The 19,747-nt window shown below is 41.3% G+C and overlaps 1 protein-coding gene and 1 pseudogene across 1 annotated transcript; one reads left to right on the top strand and one right to left on the bottom strand.

The window, feature by feature from the left end:
• Positions 1 to 479: 479 nt before the first annotated feature.
• On the top strand, positions 480 to 11,442 carry LOC150057188 (phosphatidylinositol 3,4,5-trisphosphate 3-phosphatase TPTE2-like). The gene is made up of 6 exons (XM_090341811.1): positions 480 to 494; positions 2,100 to 2,205; positions 6,225 to 6,313; positions 8,429 to 8,521; positions 11,169 to 11,239; positions 11,352 to 11,442. Exons 1-6 carry the CDS (start codon positions 480 to 482, stop codon positions 11,440 to 11,442), a joined length of 465 nt encoding a protein of 154 aa, XP_090197937.1.
• A 5,077-nt stretch (positions 11,443 to 16,519) lies between these two features.
• LOC150057187 (large ribosomal subunit protein eL29-like) lies at positions 16,520 to 17,028 on the bottom strand (annotated as a pseudogene).
• Between the last annotated feature and the right edge of the window lie 2,719 nt (positions 17,029 to 19,747).

Genomic DNA, 19,747 nt, shown 5'->3' with positions numbered 1-19,747 from the left:
GTTTTTGCTAAGGCAATGAGCAATTCAAGGTCTTTAGAACACTGCCAGGATGGTTTTGTGATGACCCCAGTGTAGGGGAAAGAAGAGTGCAGAGAAGAGAAAGAATGAGAGCTCCTCAGACCAAGAATGAGAGATAAAGACACACAGAGATAATGGGAGTATGAAAGAAGAAAACAGAATGAAGTGGGAAAATAAGTATTTTACAAATCTTGTTCCAGCAGACATTATCATATACTTTCATTCCATATTCTTAACATTGTTTAAACTATCCACTGTTGTCCTATTTTCCTCTGATAATACTTTATTATGAAAATATGAAAAATCCCAATTATATTGGATTGGAGTATTGGTCACTATAAAAAAAATAACTGACCAAAGAACTTAAAGTGGGGAAAGATTCATTTGGGCTCACAGTTTCAGGATTTACTTTAAGGCCACTTGATCCCATTGCTTTGGGCCTACACTGACACTGAACAATCATGTCAAGGAGGCGGGTATTGTGGAGAAGGATTGCTCACCTCAAGGTTCCCAGGAAGCTGAGGAGAAGGAAGGGTTTGCGACATGATCCATCCTTCCAGTGACTTCTTTGGTTTCATGAGGCCCCAACTCCTAACATTTTCCCCACCTCCTACTAATGCTTTAAATTTAGGAAGCCCTCAACGAATGAATCTGTGGATAAAGTCAAAAGCCTCATAATATAATTACTTCCCCATACCCACCTCTGAACGCTGCTGGTATACTGGGGATCAAGCCTTCCACCTATGAGCCTTTTAAGTGCACATTTCATATCCAAATTCTAACACACAAAGATGGAACCATACAGTGTATTCTGCAATCATCATCCCAACCTAGAGTCATACTTTGTTTATTCCTTCCCCACTCTTCTCAAACCCTGGGTCACCCTTCCTACTCTTCTTTCCTCAACCAGGATTACTTTGAAGGAAATTCTATTCATCAGGTCCTTTTACCTCACAAGAAGTTTGGCATGACACCCAACATATGCACTCTTAAAAAAAAATCCAACAACTGCAAAGCATCTACCCGACACTGATGACTGGCACCTGTCTGTATTTCTAGATACAGGCTGAGATTTGAGAATGGTGTTTCAAAGCCAGCCCTGGCAGGAAATCCTTTCATTCTTAGTTCTGATGAAGAACCAAAACAGCCTGAGTTGGAGATGAGAAGTGGTATAGCACTGCCCTATTGCATCTTGCATTGCCCTATTGCATTTTCAGGCATCTTTCTCACTATTGCCCTTTCATTGTTTGCCCATCCTGGGGCTTAAACTCAGTGGCCTGCTGCTCAGTAGGCTTGACCTCTTCATAAGTGGCACTTTATCAGGGGAGCTAGATCTCTAGCTCAACTTCTGGCTAAGTATATAGAGATGGATTATCTCAAAGTTTTCAGCCCTGGCTGGCATTATTCTTCAGTCCTCTCAGCTTCTGCCTCCAGAGTAGCTTGGATTACAGACATCAGCCACTCGCATGCAGTACAAGTGCTTTTACTAATTGGAAATGTGGCAGTTCACTTTCTGAACTCTTCTCAGTTGGTTCATCATCAGACATCTGGAGTTTCTCAAAGAGAATTCTAAGAAATCCTGTTTGAGCAACTTGCTAGGAGCCAAACAGTATTGAAAGGTTCCCTTACCAAAAAAAAAAAAAAAACCATATTGGAGAAAAAGGCAGATAAAGAATCTCTTCTCTGTAGAGGACCCCTCACTAATGGTACAGAATCATCTAGTGCAGCTATGTGGAGATGTCATTCCTCCTGATGAGGAACTATCTCCCAAACCACAGTCCTTTCTCTAGTGCATGACAACAGATTGTGTCATCGCTGTTTCAGCACCTTCACTGTTCTCATGGTCATAAGCAAGCCTAGAAGCAAGGGCTTGTTCTTTCCATGTTACTGTCTGCAAGTCTCAGCTGGGCTCTTTTTTCACAATGAGGAAAATACCTAAGAATGTTGATAATGTAAGGGCTCATTCTAAATGTTGTCTTCCTTTCTTACTGCTGTTCACAAGCTGAAAAAGAGAAGGAGATTAGGATACTGACTTTACATCTGGCATTCCCACTAAAGTGGAGGCTTTTGTTGCTTTACAGAGTCGCTATGTCCGCTACTTTGACATCTTGAAGAATATGTTGAACTTGGAAATGCCAGTGAAAAAACCTCTTAAAATTGTGAAGTTTGTGATTTACTCCATCCAAGGTAAGTGCTTTAGAAAGGAAGGAGAAGACAAGAGGATGTGCGATCCACTATTTGGGAGGGTTTTGCTTATGTTATGCAAATGATCCTACATCACAGCTAAGTGTCAATGCATGTGACCTTCTCCCTCTTGAGCTGCCATGTCAGCTCTCCTTAGATGCCTCTCTTATCCCTTACCCATTTCCACTTGAGGGGAGGTTCTACCCCTTGCGTTCTGTTCTCGATGTTCTTGTCTCAACCTAGGATAGATTTTTTTTCATAGGAGAAGAGAAGATTACAGAACCCAGTAGAGTCCTTCTTTCTCAGACTCATTTCTCCTTCATGGTTCATCTCAGCATTGCTGGCCCTGCCTCATTTTCTTGGCCAGTCCTTCCAGCGGCCCTTTCTTCTCAGAACTATAGTCTTTTCTCTCTTTCCTCCTCCTCTAAGCATCTCCTCACTATCTTCTCCATCAGGATGCCTTATTTTATTTGTTACCACCTTTGGCCAGGTCATATGCTAGCATTCAGCTGGGGTTGTGAGCAGAAAAGACAAATAAGTGCTTAGATTTTAAAAAACCAACTACAATGCAGGGGTTCTCAAGGCTCTTTACCTAAAAGCCTCCTTACTGAGAAGGCTGACATGTGGAGGACCACAGTTTGAAGCCATCCCAAGCCACTCTGAGTCTCCAATTGCAACCAAAAAAAGCAAAATGGGGGCATGCCTCAAGTGATAGAGTGTCAGCTAGACAAGCTGAGCAGGTTCAAGACCCAGACTTCAAACTCTGCTACTTGCAAATACAAAAGTTAGACTCTGTTGCAGGCCAGGTTTAGGTAGTACAGACAAGGTTCCTAGAGGGCAGCACTTGGATTCCCCTGATTGCCCTTGTTTGACACTCACACCTGAATCTCCATGGACATAGAACAGGTTTGGAGAACTTGTTCTTCTACTAGACTCCTCTAGCAACTGCCAAGTTGGTGCTGTTTCCAAGAAATCAGACTGTCTAGTTTAGATTTCCCAATATTGCTGGAAAGACCGGCACAGACCACCCAGTTCTCCAAAGTTTTCCCCTGGGTTCTCCATCTCAGTCTTCCCACAACTGGGACTACAGGCTTGGGCCGCTCTACTCTTTTCCTAGATGAAGTCTCTCTTTACCCAGGCTGGACTAGAAAAATAGTAAAAGAGGTTATTTATTTAGAGCTAGAAACCTAAACATGTAGAAGAAGGTGAGACAGAGAATTTTCACTTCATTTTGTCTGTATTTTGTTGGTGGGTGCATGGGGGGATCATGGGATTCCAGCCCAACCTGTGAGTTGTACCTGAACTCTTCAGCTCAAGGCTACGACCGTACCCCTCTTCCTGGGTGTTGTCCCTAAGCTCTGCAGTACCCTTGAGCCAAGCCCCACTTCCTGTTTTCTGGAGGTTAGATGGAGATAAGAGTCTCGGGTCCTTTTGTGCCCAGGCTGGCTTTGAACCTTGATCCTCAGATCTCAGACACTAAGGAGCTATGGTTACTATGGAAGCCACTGAGCCCAGCTTTGCCTGTATTTTTCAAGGATGAAATTCCTTTGTGTGATGTAAATTGTTTAAATGTGAGGAAAATAAAGGCTTAGCACATTGTACTTGTGCATTTCAGTGGCTTATTGCTAGAGGATATCAGTAGAAAGCAGTTGGACAACTGGAACAAGGGAGAGGAGAGTGCAGCAAAAGCCATGTTTCCATCAGAAATCTTTCTGATGATAGTGTTTGATCCATGAAATTAAGAGACACCAAAACAAGGCAAGATGAAAACCCAATCAGACATGCTTCATGTTAATGTGAAATAGGCAAGGTTGAAAGGAAAAACTTCATTGTGGACTCTGAAACCAGATCTTGGAGGAAAGGCTAAAGGAAGAGGGGCCATTTGAACTGAGGAAAAGGTCACACACCCTGGGTTCACGTTGGTTATCCTAGCTACTTAGGAGGCTGAGAACTGAGGATTGTGGTTTGAAGCCAACCCAGATAGAAAACACTTATCCCCAATTAATTATAAATATTCCAAAGTGAAAGAGTGTCCCATCCAGTGGGACATCAACTAGGGCCAAGAACCTAGAGGGAGGAATGAAAGGGACAGGAGACATGAAGAAGGCAGCAAGACAAGCATCCTGATCAAGCTGCCAATTTTATTTTTCACACAAGGGTTTATATGCCTCTTCAGGAGAGGGATTGGGGTATAGGAACTGCTCGGGGGAGGGGGTCCGGTAGTAGGATGTTTGCTTGGGGTAGAGGCCAGGTAGTAGGATGTTTGCATATCAACGCAAGCAGGCATGTGTTGCTTAGTGACCTACTTACAAGATGCAAGCACATTCTTACAGTAAGAATTCAGGGAGGGGGAGAATGTCCCCGATCTCCTCCCGTCATCTTGAAATAAGTGAGGGGCAAGGATTTAGGCAATATCTGAATTATGGTAGGCATTAACCTGAGAGGGGGGACAGAGGCCCTGATTCCTAGAATGGAGTCCATGTTGAGGAAGAAGCAAGACCCACTGGCTCATGTATCTGTCTATCTGCTGAGGCCAAGCATCTTTTTGCGGGGGAATGGTTTTCATAGATGCCAACCTCCATGCTATTGGGGGTGTCCCTCAGGAGACCCCGAGACTGATGGCTGTTTAGGCTGTCTCCTCGCAGTCTTAGCTGCACCTCATGCAAATGCTTACACCTGTCAACGGTAGATGCATATCCCTCGGGTGGGGATTACGGTTCCTCTGGGGGCCCCATAGTCCTCATACCCATTTAGCATCTCCCTCATCTAGGCTGTTCAGCACTGGATGGAAAATTCACCCATCCAGAGTCACCATAATGGCTGGAACCAACTAGGGGACTTTGAGTTTAGCACAGAATGTCCCATCACCAAGAGTTTTTGGTTCCAGTCCTCTCAGGAAACGGCTGTGGGGTGGTGGTAGAATCAGGCAGAACAGAATATGTGGCAGCAGTTTCATCTCTCAGTAACTCCAATGGAATGTCACACCTCCTGCTGGGTTGCCTGCAAATTTCTGCACAAACTGGTTAAAGAAGCTAAACCTAAGGCCCGACTTCGGTGAATTTTCCCAATGATTCCCTGGTTGCTTTTCCTGAGCACACTCATTTTGTCAGGCTGACAACCCATTAGTTTTTTTTTTTTAACCTTTTCTTTTTTTTAAAAAAGAATTTATTAACGTTGATTTTTACATCATATTTTAAATGACAAGTTCAACATACAAGTGTTCAAGGAGGCAATCTCTATTTACAATCACTGGGACTTAGTATTTAGAACGTAATCACAATGAAGCTAAGGTTTGTACGTCATAGAAACACATTAATTTATGAAATAAAACATTATGTCTATAGAGTCATAGGTTTTTATGTCTATATAGAGGAGGAATTTAGATTAATGTGGAGAGAATAGGGGAATGCAGCCATAATATTTAACAACATATATCCTATGAGCCTAGGGAAATGGAGAAGATAGGATAGGGGTTGATATATCCATCAAGATATATTGTACTTATAAACTGATTGGTTAATGTAAACCCATTTGCGTAACCACCTAAGATACTAAAAGTATAAGCTAAAATGGCATAGAACTATTTGTCTCTAATGTACACAAACAGGATTGTTTGGGTATACCTGACCAATATTATCCTTGATATTGATTTATAAATTTGACTTAGAGAAAATTAAATTTAGATTATTATTATAGAACTCTAAAGGTAGCATTTCATAAGCAAGAAATTCTGGAAGCTCCCAATGTTTTTTTTTTTTCCTAGAATGGTGATGTAGTAAGAATTTATCTTGTAGAAGATTAAGATATAATGATTTTTCTCTTTCTTTGCAATATTGTGAACTGCTTTAAGAGGCAGAAACCATTTGTAAAGGACAAATTCTATGCAAGATCAAATGATTAACTAAACCCACAACCTTAGCTGGCTAATATTTTCTCTCTTTATTCTCCATTGAGTTAACTGGCAAGACATTTTGCTCTGTACTCTAACAAACATATACGTTTTCTTTTTCACTTTTATGCAGGAGTAGGAGAAGGTAATGGAGCAGACCTGAAAATTGAAATAATAATGCAGCACAAGACTGTATTTACTTGTACTCGCCAAACCTGCACGGTGAGCCAAAGCTCATAAATGAGAATTCTCATGTTTGTTTCAAAGCTCCCAGTCAAGTGGCATGATGGTCTTCCCCAAAGTAACACTCACCAAAAAGAGACAGCTCTTGCCCTCTGTCACCATTCCAGTTGGCATTGCTTAGTTCAGATGCAAAGCAGAGCCTTGTTCCAAACAGTTTCTGAAAGATATTGTCAAACTGTGCTTCAGTTTAGTGCTGCTTCGAATTCACTTGTGCCCACAAATGCTAAGAATGTCCCCAGGAATTACTCGAGGCTTTAAATGCATACATCATGTCAGTATTTGCCATATGATCTTCCTTTTGATCATTTTGATCATTTATTACAAAGCTCTGATTCTCAAATGCAGTGTTCTTGAAAGTCACCTTGGCACTTGTGGAAGTGGAAAGTCATAGGTTCAAAGAGTGATGCAGAATCTGTCCACTCAGCAATGGGCTCAGTGACTGTAATTGAGATGTTTTGTTGGCTGTCACCTTGAGATCAGTAGAGACAGCATATGGACTGAGGAGATGCCTCTTTACCCACAGCCATTTCTGAAATGTTCAAGAAATTCTCAAGACTGTGTACCTTTTCTAGGAGAAATTGGCAAATTTCCTTTTTAATCCCAAAGGAAGCTTTCAGAATGATTCCCAGGTTCCTGTTGTAACTTCTGTACATGCACACAAGTGTAGTGTGTTGTGAGGTTTAGGTAATATATTTGAATTTAATCTCTAATCTATGAGTTATCAAATCAGTGTAAAAAGTGACCATTTTCAAACCACTTTGTCACATAGGACACTGATCCCATCAATTCTTAGCCCATATTTATTCTTATTTTCCTGGATTTTAAGCTCTGAATACATAACAACCCTAGTGTAGCCAAGCTATTTCCATCAATATCTGGACCTACAAATTCCCATTAGAGAAGACTGACTCATCTGTTTGGCACATGGAATAAAATTCTCAGTTTCATTGATATTTTTGCTGGTTTCTCTTCTCAGGCCTATATTATTCCTCCTTTATTAAAATCCTCCAATGACCAACTGAAATTCTACTTTCTAGAATATGCTTTGTTATTCAAACTTTCTGCTGTATACTGCCCTCCCATAGGACACACTTGCACACTTCCTTATAAAGCTTAAAAACAATATATTATTTTCATATTGTTCTGTATGTAGAAAACTTCCTGAAAACTTGAAAATAATGTGAGAGTCTTCTGTGGTATGTTTCTTGAAGCCTAGCATAGCTTTCTTCTTATTCTATGATGGTATATGAATATCAGAGTAATACATGGGATGATATCATAGTTGTTAATCCCCAACCTTGACCTGTTTGTGGTCATTCCATTCACTGGAATGGCTCATTGACCTCATCAGCAACATAATATTTGTCATGAAAGTGGGGTCAATTATTCATTGCTTCTTGAACATCAATATACTGTTTCAGACTGAAGTTAAAAGCGCATCCTTAAAAGAATATAAAAATCGGATGATTCACATAGAACAGTAATGTGTATTACATTAGAAACTCCTGGTCATATAGGATGAGACTAAATGAAAGGATCTCTAGGATATTGAAACAAGAGCTTTATCTTGTGTGATTGTGGCTCTTAATGCACTCCTTTATTCCTCTTCTGTTTAGTTTCCTTCTGGTTAATCTCATACTGTTACTGTATCTGACTTTGTGACCTGGTATATTGTATGTATGTTTATTTGATTATTTAAAATAGGAAAGAGAAGTGGGGAAACAATATGATTGGGAGAGGTGTTGGGGGAGGAAAATGGGGACAAAACCATGAGAGGTGGTATCAATGTGTGAGAAGTAAGACACCTACTATCTGGTGAATATAACTGTAATCCCTCTATACATTACAATAAACAAAAAGACACTTGTCAAAAATGAATACTTTGCTTCTCAAGTGTAGTCTTAAGATAGCTATCAAACATTTGGAGCCCAGTACCTTTACCACTTCAGAAAAAAATTACTGCTATTTTCTATATGAAATTACCAAGCTATGAAATTATGAGTATATAATGAATTAAGGATGATTTCATGAGTGAAAAAGAATACTAATCGCTGGCAACACTTTGAGTTCCTAATTCCATGTGTTCATTAACAGGTTGTCCATGATATTGATACAAATAGAGCAATCTTTTTGGTGCCCAACTGTCCGGACTTATGTGATGATGTAAAAGTAAAATTTTCTTCTTCGGTGAGTCCTCAAGTATCCTGCATGATTGGATGCTCTTTTGTTTGGTCTGGGTTTGCGATTCCTTTGCTGCAGTTCCCTACAATAGAAAGGACAGATAAAAATGCATGTCTCGGGAAGGGGAGGAAAACACAAAACAAAGTCATCAGGATTTCTTGTATATATTTAAAATATTTCTGATCACTTTCTTCTGAATTGTAAGCAATTGATATCTGTTACTTATCAAATGAGAAAAGTATGAAAGCAAAGATGCTAAAAAGAAACCGACATTGTTGACTTTCCATAAGAGTAATTATAGTTATGTTGTCTATCTTTTAAACACACCATGATCAGTGTGTTTACCAAATGTGAGGGAGATTTTACTTTCCTGTCCATAATTATCTATTGACTTGCTATCATTAGTATGACTGTGTAATTTTAATGGATTAGCCGTACATGTCATGTCTGAGTGTCATATATGACTATAGTGATTGTCTATGAAATCATCTATTCCTACTCTGAGTAAGAACTTCCATGTGTTCTGTATGCCCTCCTTCATTACCTGCTTGCTCACTGCTGAGCAGTCTTAGGTACTGAGATGTGAATGTGAATGCTGAAGCAAGTGACCACCTGGGAAGTCTCTCCATTTCAATGTTTCCCCTTGGATAACAGAACCACTGTGAATTCTTGCTTAGCTAGTGTCTCTAAACAAACACTGTGTTTTTTCTCCCTGGTGCAGGGGGTCTTGATGAGAGCTAGTTTTGTGATTATTAAGGGTTAAGATGGGATGGCATGCTTGTGAAAAATGAGGAAATTATTGATTACTGGTTTGTTTTGTTTTTGGCCATACTTTGGTTTGGATTTTTGCTTGGTTTACTTGCTTGGCTAAACATCTATCACTCGAGTCATGCCTCCAGCCCTGTTTGTTTGCTGGTTAACGTGGAAACAATATTTTACTTTTTGCCATGGCTGACTTTGATCCTCCAGATCTCAGCTTCTTGTGTAGCTAGCCATCACTAATATTGATGCCTAATTATTCAAACTAGCTCTCAGTTATGGAAAGAGATGTGAGTTCTATGTCTTTGGGCTGACTCTCAAGGACACTGTCTCTGGACAGGACCATACATTCCAGCTTTGTTGTGATGGAGCTCCAGGGGAAATGGCTGTGGATGCTGTACAGTGTGTCTTTCACAGGATGATTGTTTACCCTGGTGGGGAGTGGCTTCATGTCTAATTGTCCCACTGGTGACCATGGATCCTCCTCACAGGAAACTTGTTTGTACTGACAGATGACCTATAGCTGCTGTCTGACTTGTTGTGTTTTGACTTTCTACCAAATTAATCACTCTAGGAAAACCCTGAATAGAACAGGTTGTATATGCTTATTACATAAGTCACCAACAAAGCATGAAAACACAACACAGTGAATAAGAGAAGCAGTTTATGACAGAGAAGGGAAAGGCAGCACATCTTGCAGGGCCAGTGGATGGAGGGGAGCCATCCAGGGGAAACTGATACCTGACCAGTGGAGGGACACAAGGCAACCTTAGAAGCAAATAACATTCTCTTGGGGGCCAGGTGTGACCTTAGCAGGTTTTCCATGGGAGGTTTCATTGTGGTCCAAGGTGCTGTAGCACAAGTAGTCACTATGACATATCTTCAGAGGTCCCTGGTAGTATGGAGTCACTAGGTCAAGTGCATTGTATCTGCTGTCACATAGACAGGTGATCACTAGAAAATGGGTGCATAAGACAGCTGTCTAGCTCATTCCCACTGAGGAACTGAGAGGTAGCAGAGACTGGAAACTGTTGGGGGTGGCTGTGCCCTGATTCTGGTATTCCAGCCTAACATAGTCAAAATGAAAGCAGAACAAACAGAAAGGATGAAGAATTCACCACAGTATGTTTGGTGTGTGTGTGTGTGTGTGTGTGTGTGTGTGTGTGTGTGTGTGTGTGTGTAAACATAGGTCTTTAGTTGATTCTTTAGTGGTGTTCTAATCAGATTGAGAGATCATTGTCTATATTTATCATATAAAAACATCCCTGAAGTTGAATTGGTGCCAAATGGTCATTCTATGTTTAACTTATTGAGAAACCCACAGACCCTTTTCTACCATTGCTTTCCCATTTGGCATTTGTGTCAGCAAGGTCTGAGGACTCCAGTGGTCTGTGGTTTTGCTGAATTTTGTTGGTGATCCTAGTGGGTGAGAGTAGAAGTCCAGTTCTGCTCTGCATGTGTTTGCCACCTTTGGGGTATACTCTCTGACTAACTGAAGTATATGCTCAAACCCTTGGTGTTTGTTGCATCTGCTTTTGTTTTTCAGACATTAGTTTTTGAATTAAAAATATTGTGAATACAAGATCCCATCCAGATACAAAATATGCCTATGTTTCCCTCTATTTTGGTGCTACATTTTTTCACCCTGATTATGTCTTTTAATGAAATCCAACTGAACACTTGTTTTCTATTTCATTGTAGTAATTTTGATCCTTTATATTTTTAATGAAAAAGTATTCTCTTCAAGCCTCTGAGTACATTGTAATAGATAGGATGTTGCAATTGATGTACACAAAAAGGCAGAAGGAAGGAACGTCAACCCCAACGCAATTATTAGTTTTTGGTATCCATTTTATTATACAAATCACCTCTTTCTTTAATCATGTGTTTTTAGAAGCTTCCTAACTATTATGATGACTGTGCATTCTTCATGTGGTTCCATACATCTTTCATAGAGAAAAACAGGTAAGGACAGATTGTAAGACAGATTGGCAATTCCTTTGCCTACTATACTAAGCTCATTTTCTACAAAAATAAAGAATTGCCTAAGCAAACATTTCCTATCCCCTACCATAAGGCAATGTGTCAGTGAAGAGGCAATTACCCAGATCATAGTAATGATCAAGTTCTTTCACGAAGTGTACATCTACCCGGTTCCTGGAATATAGAAAGGTCTAGGTGGATGTCACTTTATTGGGTCATGATTGGTGGGATTAGTCTAGGGAGGCTTTAGCTGGCTTTCTTCTGCTGTAGGCACATTTCCATGTAGGACAGAAGTTTTAAGGCCTGAGAAGTATTAACAATTTCAAAAGCATTGTTCGGTTAACCTCCCCTTTGAAAAGGTTTCCTCATGACTGAATGATGTATTATTGCTAAGAACCTACTACTTTATCTAGAAACTCATTCCTGAACCTACAAAGACTCAGTTTTCAGGAGTATTGACCTGTGGTGGTAAAAAGAAAAACACTTTCTAGATCATTCACATCAAGGCAGAAATGACTGTTGCCATGTCATCATAAAAGTGTGAGGATTGATATGAAGACCTTGGAGCTGGGGGAGGTGGCTCAGGCCTATTATCCTAGCTACTCAAGAGCCTGATCTGAAGATGAAGGCTCAAAGCCACCCTGGGCACTAAATGACCTGAGACTCTTATCTCCAATTAACCTCTAGAAAAGGGAAATAGGGGTTGGGTTAAGGGTAGGGTGTTATTCTTGGGTTGTAGAGCTCAGGGACAACACTCAGGCCCCATGACCCACCAAAAGGGAGAGAGAGAGAGAGAGAGAGAGAGAGAGAGAGAGAGAGAGAGAGAGAGAGAGAGAGAGAGAGAGAGGGGGGGGGGGGAGGGAGGGAGGGAGGGAGGGAGGGAGGGGGAGGGAGGGAGGGAGGGAGGGAGGGAGAGAGAGAGGAGAGAGAGAGGAGAATGAAGACCTTGGGCCATGAGTTTGTCCTAGTGGTAGAGTGCTTGTCTAACATGCACAAAGACCCAGGTTTGATTCCTTGGTACCACATACATAGAAAAAGCCAGAAGTGGTGCTGGATAGTATTGGTTACATCCAGTGCCAGACTTCTCTTGAAATCTGAACTGGGCCTGATAATACCCCAAATCTATTAAGACAGCAGCAAGGAAGCCTCATTTCTACAGATTTGTAACTCACATACAATTTGATTTTGGAAAGAGTAAACTCTGCATTTAAAGGAAAAATTCTATCAATTTTCCTACGTGTCCAGCTGTCTCTTGAGCAAAGTCCTCGACAGAGGCAGGGTGTTTACTTGTTGCTTCTTGTCAAACTGGTTCTTGCTAAAGGATAGCTTTGTCCTTTCCACCACCATCATCTCATTGGAGATTATAAGAACATTGGATCCTCCTTTTTGTAGTCATTTCTGGAAAATTGGTATCATTTTTTCCTTGCTTGATAAATCTTTTTTACACTGATGAGATTGTGGCTTAGACAAAAACATCATTTCACCGATTCAGGGCAATATAGCTGGGCACTGGTGGCTCAGTGACCTGTCATTCTAGCTATACAGGAGGCTGAGATATGAGGAACACAGTTTGAAGCTAGCCTGGGCAGGCATGTCTATGTCACACTTATCTCCAATGAGTCCTTGAAAAATCAGAAATGCAACTGGAGCTCAAGTAAGAGAGGGTCAGCTTGAGCAGAGAAAGTTTATTGAGAACTCAAGGTCGTGAGTAGAAACCCCACTACTGACATTAACGAAAACAAAGATAAATACAAAAAAAAACCCAGAACACTATTTAACTACTAGGTTTCATTATACACCCAATTATGTCTTGGTAATTATTGTGACAGTCCTGGGGCTTGAACTCATGGCTTCTGCACTGTTCTTTGGCCTTCTCAAGGCTAGAGTCCTACCACTTGATCCACAGCACCACTGTCAGCTTTTCCTATGTATGTGGTACTGAGTCATTGAACCTGGGTCTTCATGCATGCTAGGCAAGCACTCTTACACTAGGCCAAACTCCCAGCCCCTTGGTAACTTTTGTCAATTAGAAACACTTAGAATATATGTTTGTTTGTTTATTTGAAGTAGGGAAAGGGGGGAAACAACATGATTGGAAGGGGGTGGGTGGAGGGAAACAGGGAGAAACACATGAGAAGGTGTATTAATGTGTGAGAAGACCTGCACCTCCTACTACCTGACAAATGAAATTTAAAAAGTTTTACAAAACACTTAGATAATATGCTCAAAGTGGGTGTCAGTAATTCTCTAACAGGCACGTTGTGACTGATCAATTTGTTTCTGAAGATTAAGGTCTTTAATGTCATTCCAAAGAGGCAGAATGGGCTAAGTAGTGAAGACAAGTAGGACTTAAATCCTGGTTGCAGCCAGCAAGTCTCTTTGTAAACAAGGGTGTGCTATTGGATGACTCTTCAGTTTTGGTTTTATTGTTCTTTTTTTAATGTCGGGAGAATGTAAAGATGGATTACAGTTATATTCGTCAGGTAGTAGGTGCATTACTTCTCATATAATTGTACCCCTTCTCATGCTTCTGTCCCCTCCTCTACCTCCCAGTCCTCTCTTTTCCCCCCTTCCCTTCCCTGTTTCAAATAAACAAATAAATGTGTACACAATATACCAGGTAACAACTCACACACAGTAACAACATGAGAAAAACCATAAGGGCAAAAAAACAAGAAGAGAAATAATAGAACTACAATCACATACTGTAAGCCCTAAAAGAAAATGTAATGACTTTTCTTCCTGTCCTTAGACTTTATTTAACACGAGCTGACCTGGACAATCCACATAAAGAAAAGACATGGAACATATATCGTCCAGACTTTGCTGTAGATATATTCTTTGAAGAAGTCTTTCAGTGAGAAACACACTATATTTATACCCATCATAGTTTAACTTTTCTGTATGTTTATTAAATAAATTATATATTGGTAATAGTAACCTCTCTTCAGAGTGTGTATGTTTCTATGAACTCATCAATGCATGTATACATATGTACATACATCATAATCTTGAATTGGCTAGTTTATGAATTTACCAATTGTATGTCTCCACAACTACTGGCCTTCTTCTCTCAACTCATTTTCTTTCTTCCCTGTGTATCCATTTTTCAGAATTGCTACAAAAAAGCCAGGAGTGGTGGCTCACTCCTGTAATCCTAGCTACACAAGAGGATGAGATCTGAGGATCTGGGTTCAAAGCCAGCCAGGGTACTAAAGACCATGAGACTCTTATCTCCAATTTAACCACTAGGAAAACCGGAAGTGGCCCCTGGCTCAAGGGCCAGGGCAATAGCCTTGAGCTGAAGAGCAAAGGGATAGTGCCCAGACCCAGAGTTCAAACCCCATGACCAGGAGAAAAAAAAAAGTACTGCTAGAAAAATATGCATATAATTTACATCATTCTCCCTCTAATAGTCTATCTATAGTGAAAATAATTTATTTCCAATACACTATGTTACAAGCTCTTTAAATTTTAAAAAGAGTTTTCAGGTAAGATAGGTATTTAGAACTACTTATGTTCCAGCAGTAACCCTCTTGGGAATTTATCCAAAAGACTGAAAGTCAGTATACAATAAAGATATATATATATATATATATATATATATATATATATATCTCCATGTTCATTGATGCACTAATTACTATACAACCATGTTAAGGAAACAGCTCAGTGCCCTACATCAGATTGATCCAGAGAGAGAGGAAGGGTGAGGAATTTTATATCAAAACGGACCTAGGTAACTTGAGAAATGGAAAAGATTGGGAGAAATTGGGAAAAATGATTGAAGGCGTGGCATGGATCAACATGCATTGCACTCAGAAAGTGACATGTTCAATTGAAACCACTAATTAAATATAATGTACTAATTAAATGTAATGCAAAAAAGATTTTCCAAAGATGTTTCAACTGGGAGATATTGCCTCATGCCTGTAATCTTACCTACTCAGAAGGCTAAGATTTGAGGATCACAGTTCAAAGACTGCCTGGTCAGGAATGTACGTGATTCAGATGTCCAGTTAGTCACGTCCCCAAAAAGGTAAGAAGTGGATTAATTGGTAGAACACTACACTAGAGCCAAAAAGCTCATGACAGTGCCCCGGCCCTGAGTTCAAGCACATAATGGGCACAGATACCCAGTTACATTCCCGCATGTATGGGCTCTCCCCCTCTCTCTCCCTCCCTCTCTCTCTCTCTCTCCCTCTCTCTCTCTCTTTTTGCTCTCTCTCTCTCTCACACACACACATACATACATATGCACACGTGCACACACAAATTTTAAAAAGGAAAATAGACTTTTCAATATCATAGAAGAGCAAAGTTATTAGTATACTTCGGTAGCTACTTTAGAGAGTTATTCATGATAATTCTAAAAATAGTAACATTTATAGAGCCCAATCATAATAAATTGCACTGCCTAGAAGCTCTTCAATAGTAAATTCATTTAGTCCTCATAATTCAAGTGCTATCATTACTTCTATTTTCCTGGGAAATTAGAAGTTTGGACAATTAGATATATCAAACCATTAGTAAAGTAGCAAATTCAGGATTTACACCCAACATAGTAATCTAATACCTTGGATAGCACGCCAGTAATGGAATAGCTTTCTCTATTTTTTCTTATTCACTTGGTATCATAATGATGGACAGCTGTGGAGCAAAAACCAAGAGAATCAAACAGGCAAATCAGAAATGATATTATTGAATTTTTCACATAAATTTCCACTAGAAATGTCTTCCTCCATTTCTGCTAAGTATCTTAAGAAATTGTGTGTGTGTGTGTGTGTGTGTGTGTGTGTGTGTTTAAATTTGTCTTCTGTTGCTAACTGCAGAAAGGAACTTAAATGACATAAATAAAAAACATACTTTTATTTCTAAATTGTTGCCATGGACTACAGTATGAAATTAAAATTGTGGGCTGGGAAGGTGGCTTAGTTGTAGATTGCTTGCCTAGCATGTAAAGCCCTGGGTTGGAATTCCCAGTGTCACACATACATGCAAAAAGCTGGGAAGTTGCAGAGAGCTAACCTTGAGTAAAAAGAAGCTCAGAGACAGTGCTCAGGCACTAAGTTCAAGCCCCAGGACTGGCAAAAAAACATTATTTATTTATTTATTCATTGATTTACTTTTGTCTTCCTGCCTCAGGTTTATTGGTAGAATTGACACAGGCCACACCCCACCCTCTAGATGGAAGCCAGGGAGCCACAGCAGTTCACCTGTCATCACACTGGCAGTCAAAGGTCTTCTCTGTGGGGCCTTCACAGAGCCCTCCAGCTTAGAGGCTGGAGTCAGCGCACCCTTAGGAGGCTGTGGCCTGAGCACCCTTAGGAGCTGGGGCCTGGGCCTTAGCTGGCATTGCAGCTGGAGTCTGGGCCTTGGATTGTGCCCTAGCCAAGGCCTGGGCCCTGGCCTTGGGCCAGGTGAGCCTAAGACCTTTGGAAATGTAGGAATGGATGTGATTCCCAAGCTTCGGGTGGGCGATGTAGGCAAGTTGCTGGAGCTTGTTGGTAGCCTGCTGTGGAACTTGTGTTTGTTGCTTTGGGCTTCTCCAGGGTCTGATGGCCTTGGGCCACATTCTCATGGCCTTGGCATCGTTGGCCTTCATCTTCTTAAAGCCTTTCTTGTTGTGCTTCTTAGCAACACGCATGTTCCTCAGGAACTTGGGGTCCTCCACTTCAGAGATGCGTGTCTTTGTGATCTGGGTGTCCTGACGCCATTTCTGTGCCATTTCCTGGACTGTTGTGTGCAGTGTGGTTCTTGGACGTGGCCATGTCTATCTGAAACGCTAACCCGCCGGAGCTGATGCACCTGGACTCAGGAGGGAAAATTTGTTGTTTAAAATTAAATTTTGTACAAGTTTCTCGTTAGGTGAAAAGACAACAATAGTAATTTATACAGCAGCCCAAAGAACTGAGCTGAGGGACACGAGAATATATCATGATTCCTGGCAGCTGCTCAGCGGGCTCAGCTATGAAGACCACAGTGGATAGCCAGCCCGGAGAGACGACCCTGACAGCCTGACTGCCAATAAACCATGAAAGGGCGATAGGAAAGCTGTGACTCACGTCGTACAGCACCAGCATTGAGCAAAAACAGCTAAAGGAAAATACATTCATCCAGTACCAGCACAAACACACACAAAAATTTAAAATTTAAAATATACCTAGAAGTAAACCAGGATGGTGGTTAATAGCCTGTGATCTGGAACTAGACTGCCATGTTTGATCTCAGTCTTCCCTGCTGGCCTCTCTCAGTCAAATTCACTGGGCCCCTAATTCTCCTATAAACAGTTGACAGTAACAGATCCTATTCCATTTGCAAGGCCCTTGAAACTGTTGGCTCGAGCAGGTGCTCGTTATGTTAGCTGCTGTTCCTATTTGCACAGTATACTTAGACACAAGTGAAGCTATTAGATAGCAAGATACTCTAGGTTTATGGCTACTGTCTAGACTATAGACCAAACCTAAGTTAATTCTGTTGAAAATTGAATTGTTCATTCTGAAGACACGGTCCAGATTTCAGGGTCTCCTCCAAGGAGCTGAATCCAATGTAAGAGCACAAGAGTCCTTATTGCAAGCTCGAGCCTGGACTCAAGACCGACACTGACACAGCAGGTCTGAATTGAGAGTCCTGACTTCCTGTTGTACACGGTTTCTATAGGGTTAGCTCACAGGGTTGATGTATTATTAATTGATTGGCTAGTGCTAGGGGATATGTGCCGAGCTGCAGGGCAGCTGAAGGGCAGCTGGCCAGGGTATCTCAATGGTTATCACAGGATGTTTCGATGGTTATTTAATCCTGGGGCCTCAAATCACTGGGAGTAGGCTGTAATTTATTACTTTCTTTGAAACTGCTATCTCTGCTGGTTTAGAGTTAGTTCAGAGTGACCTTCCGGTGGGGCTTGCTAAAAAAATACCTTTTTGCTGAAGTTCATACAACTTCAATATTCACTTAGGCTTCCCAGTGGTACACTGACACAGCCTCTGCTTAGCAAGTGCTGGGTCTTAGGTTTGATCCCCAGCACCAGGCACACATACACACACAAATACTTCTTGGAAATGTCCTTTTCAGACAACCTTCCCAAAAGTATCACGTTTAGACTCCTACTGGCCTTTGGTAAAGTCATGATTGGCATTTACTCACATCTGACCAAATCTGAGCCCCAGTACCTGACACCTACAATCCTGGCTACTTAGTATGTGGAGCTGAGAGGGTCAAGGTTCAAAGCCAATCAAGGCAGGGAAATCCATCAAACTTTTTTCTGCAGTAAACCACATAAAAAAATCAAAAGTAGACCTGTGCTTAAGTGCTAGAGCATCAGCCTTGCACAAAATAGCTAAGCAACAGCACGCAATCCGTGAGTTCAAACCCAGTATCATCACACACACACACACACACACACACACACACACACGCACTCTTGCACACAGGCACCACAAACCACCAGTTTATTCACACAAAATTGCATAGAATGCATGCAATTGATAGAATAAGATTTGATTCATGTGCTAATTCCAAGAAATAGACATACTTTGATTACTGTGCTGTTAACACAATCTTCTTATGTTACTCATCTCCCATGGTCTTGCCTGTCTGGCCAGCTGCAAAGAGCCAAAGTTGGCAGTTGGAATGGGAGCTCCTGTCACAGGTATTGGGGTTGGAGAGAGGCCAAAGTCAGAGGAGCTGGATAGCAGGAGGACTAGTGGTAGGCAATTATAGCAGTGGGGAGTGTTGTGCTTTATTTAATTTTTGTTGTGTTTTGGGGTGTGTGTGTGTGTGTGTGTGTGTGTGTGTGTGTGTGTGTGTTTGTATTTGCCTGTGAGACTGTCCTGGGACTTGAACTCAGGGCGCGGGCATTAAACTTATACTTTTTTTGGTTCAAGTTTTGTTCTTTGTGCCTAGAGCCACAAATCCACTTGTAGATTTTTGGTTGTTTCTTGGAGATAAGAGTCTCACTGACTCAGTACCAGCTTTCAATCACAGTCGTCATATCTCAGCCTCCTGAGTAGCTAGGATTAGTGGCAAGAGACACAACGAACTGGCTGTCTGAAGTTTTAACAAGGACTACCTCGTGTAGTTTTCCTCAGAAAGACTACAATGTGGCAACTGGGAAATCCATATTGGACATTTGGAAATTGAGGCTCAGAGGAGGGAAGTTCCAACCCACGTGGCACTGCCACATAGGCACTCACAGCTTTGCTTCTCTGAAGTCCTGTCTCTGTGGCTTCCTGACCAGGCTCTTGATTGAGCTATGGGTTTGTGTTGCTGCACACCCTCTTGTGGGGTGTCCCCTGAACACTGAGGACACTGGGGTGGGATCATCCTCTGGGATGTTCCTCATGAGCCCCACTGTGTGTGCAACGTCAGCCAGGGCCACCACCTTCTTCATGCCAGAAGTACCTACTCCCATGTGCAGTAGCCAAAATGTACTGTCTAGAAGCCCCCCTGCTTCTGCAGTCAGGGCAGTGCGCTGCCCTGGCATCGGGTGAA

Source organism: Megascapheus bottae, chromosome 11 (assembly GCF_031878675.1).
Source record: "Megascapheus bottae isolate mThoBot1 chromosome 11, mThoBot2.hap1, whole genome shotgun sequence".
Classification (NCBI taxonomy): domain Eukaryota; kingdom Metazoa; phylum Chordata; class Mammalia; order Rodentia; family Geomyidae; genus Megascapheus; species Megascapheus bottae.
This window is presented reverse-complemented; position numbering and strand designations above follow the sequence as displayed.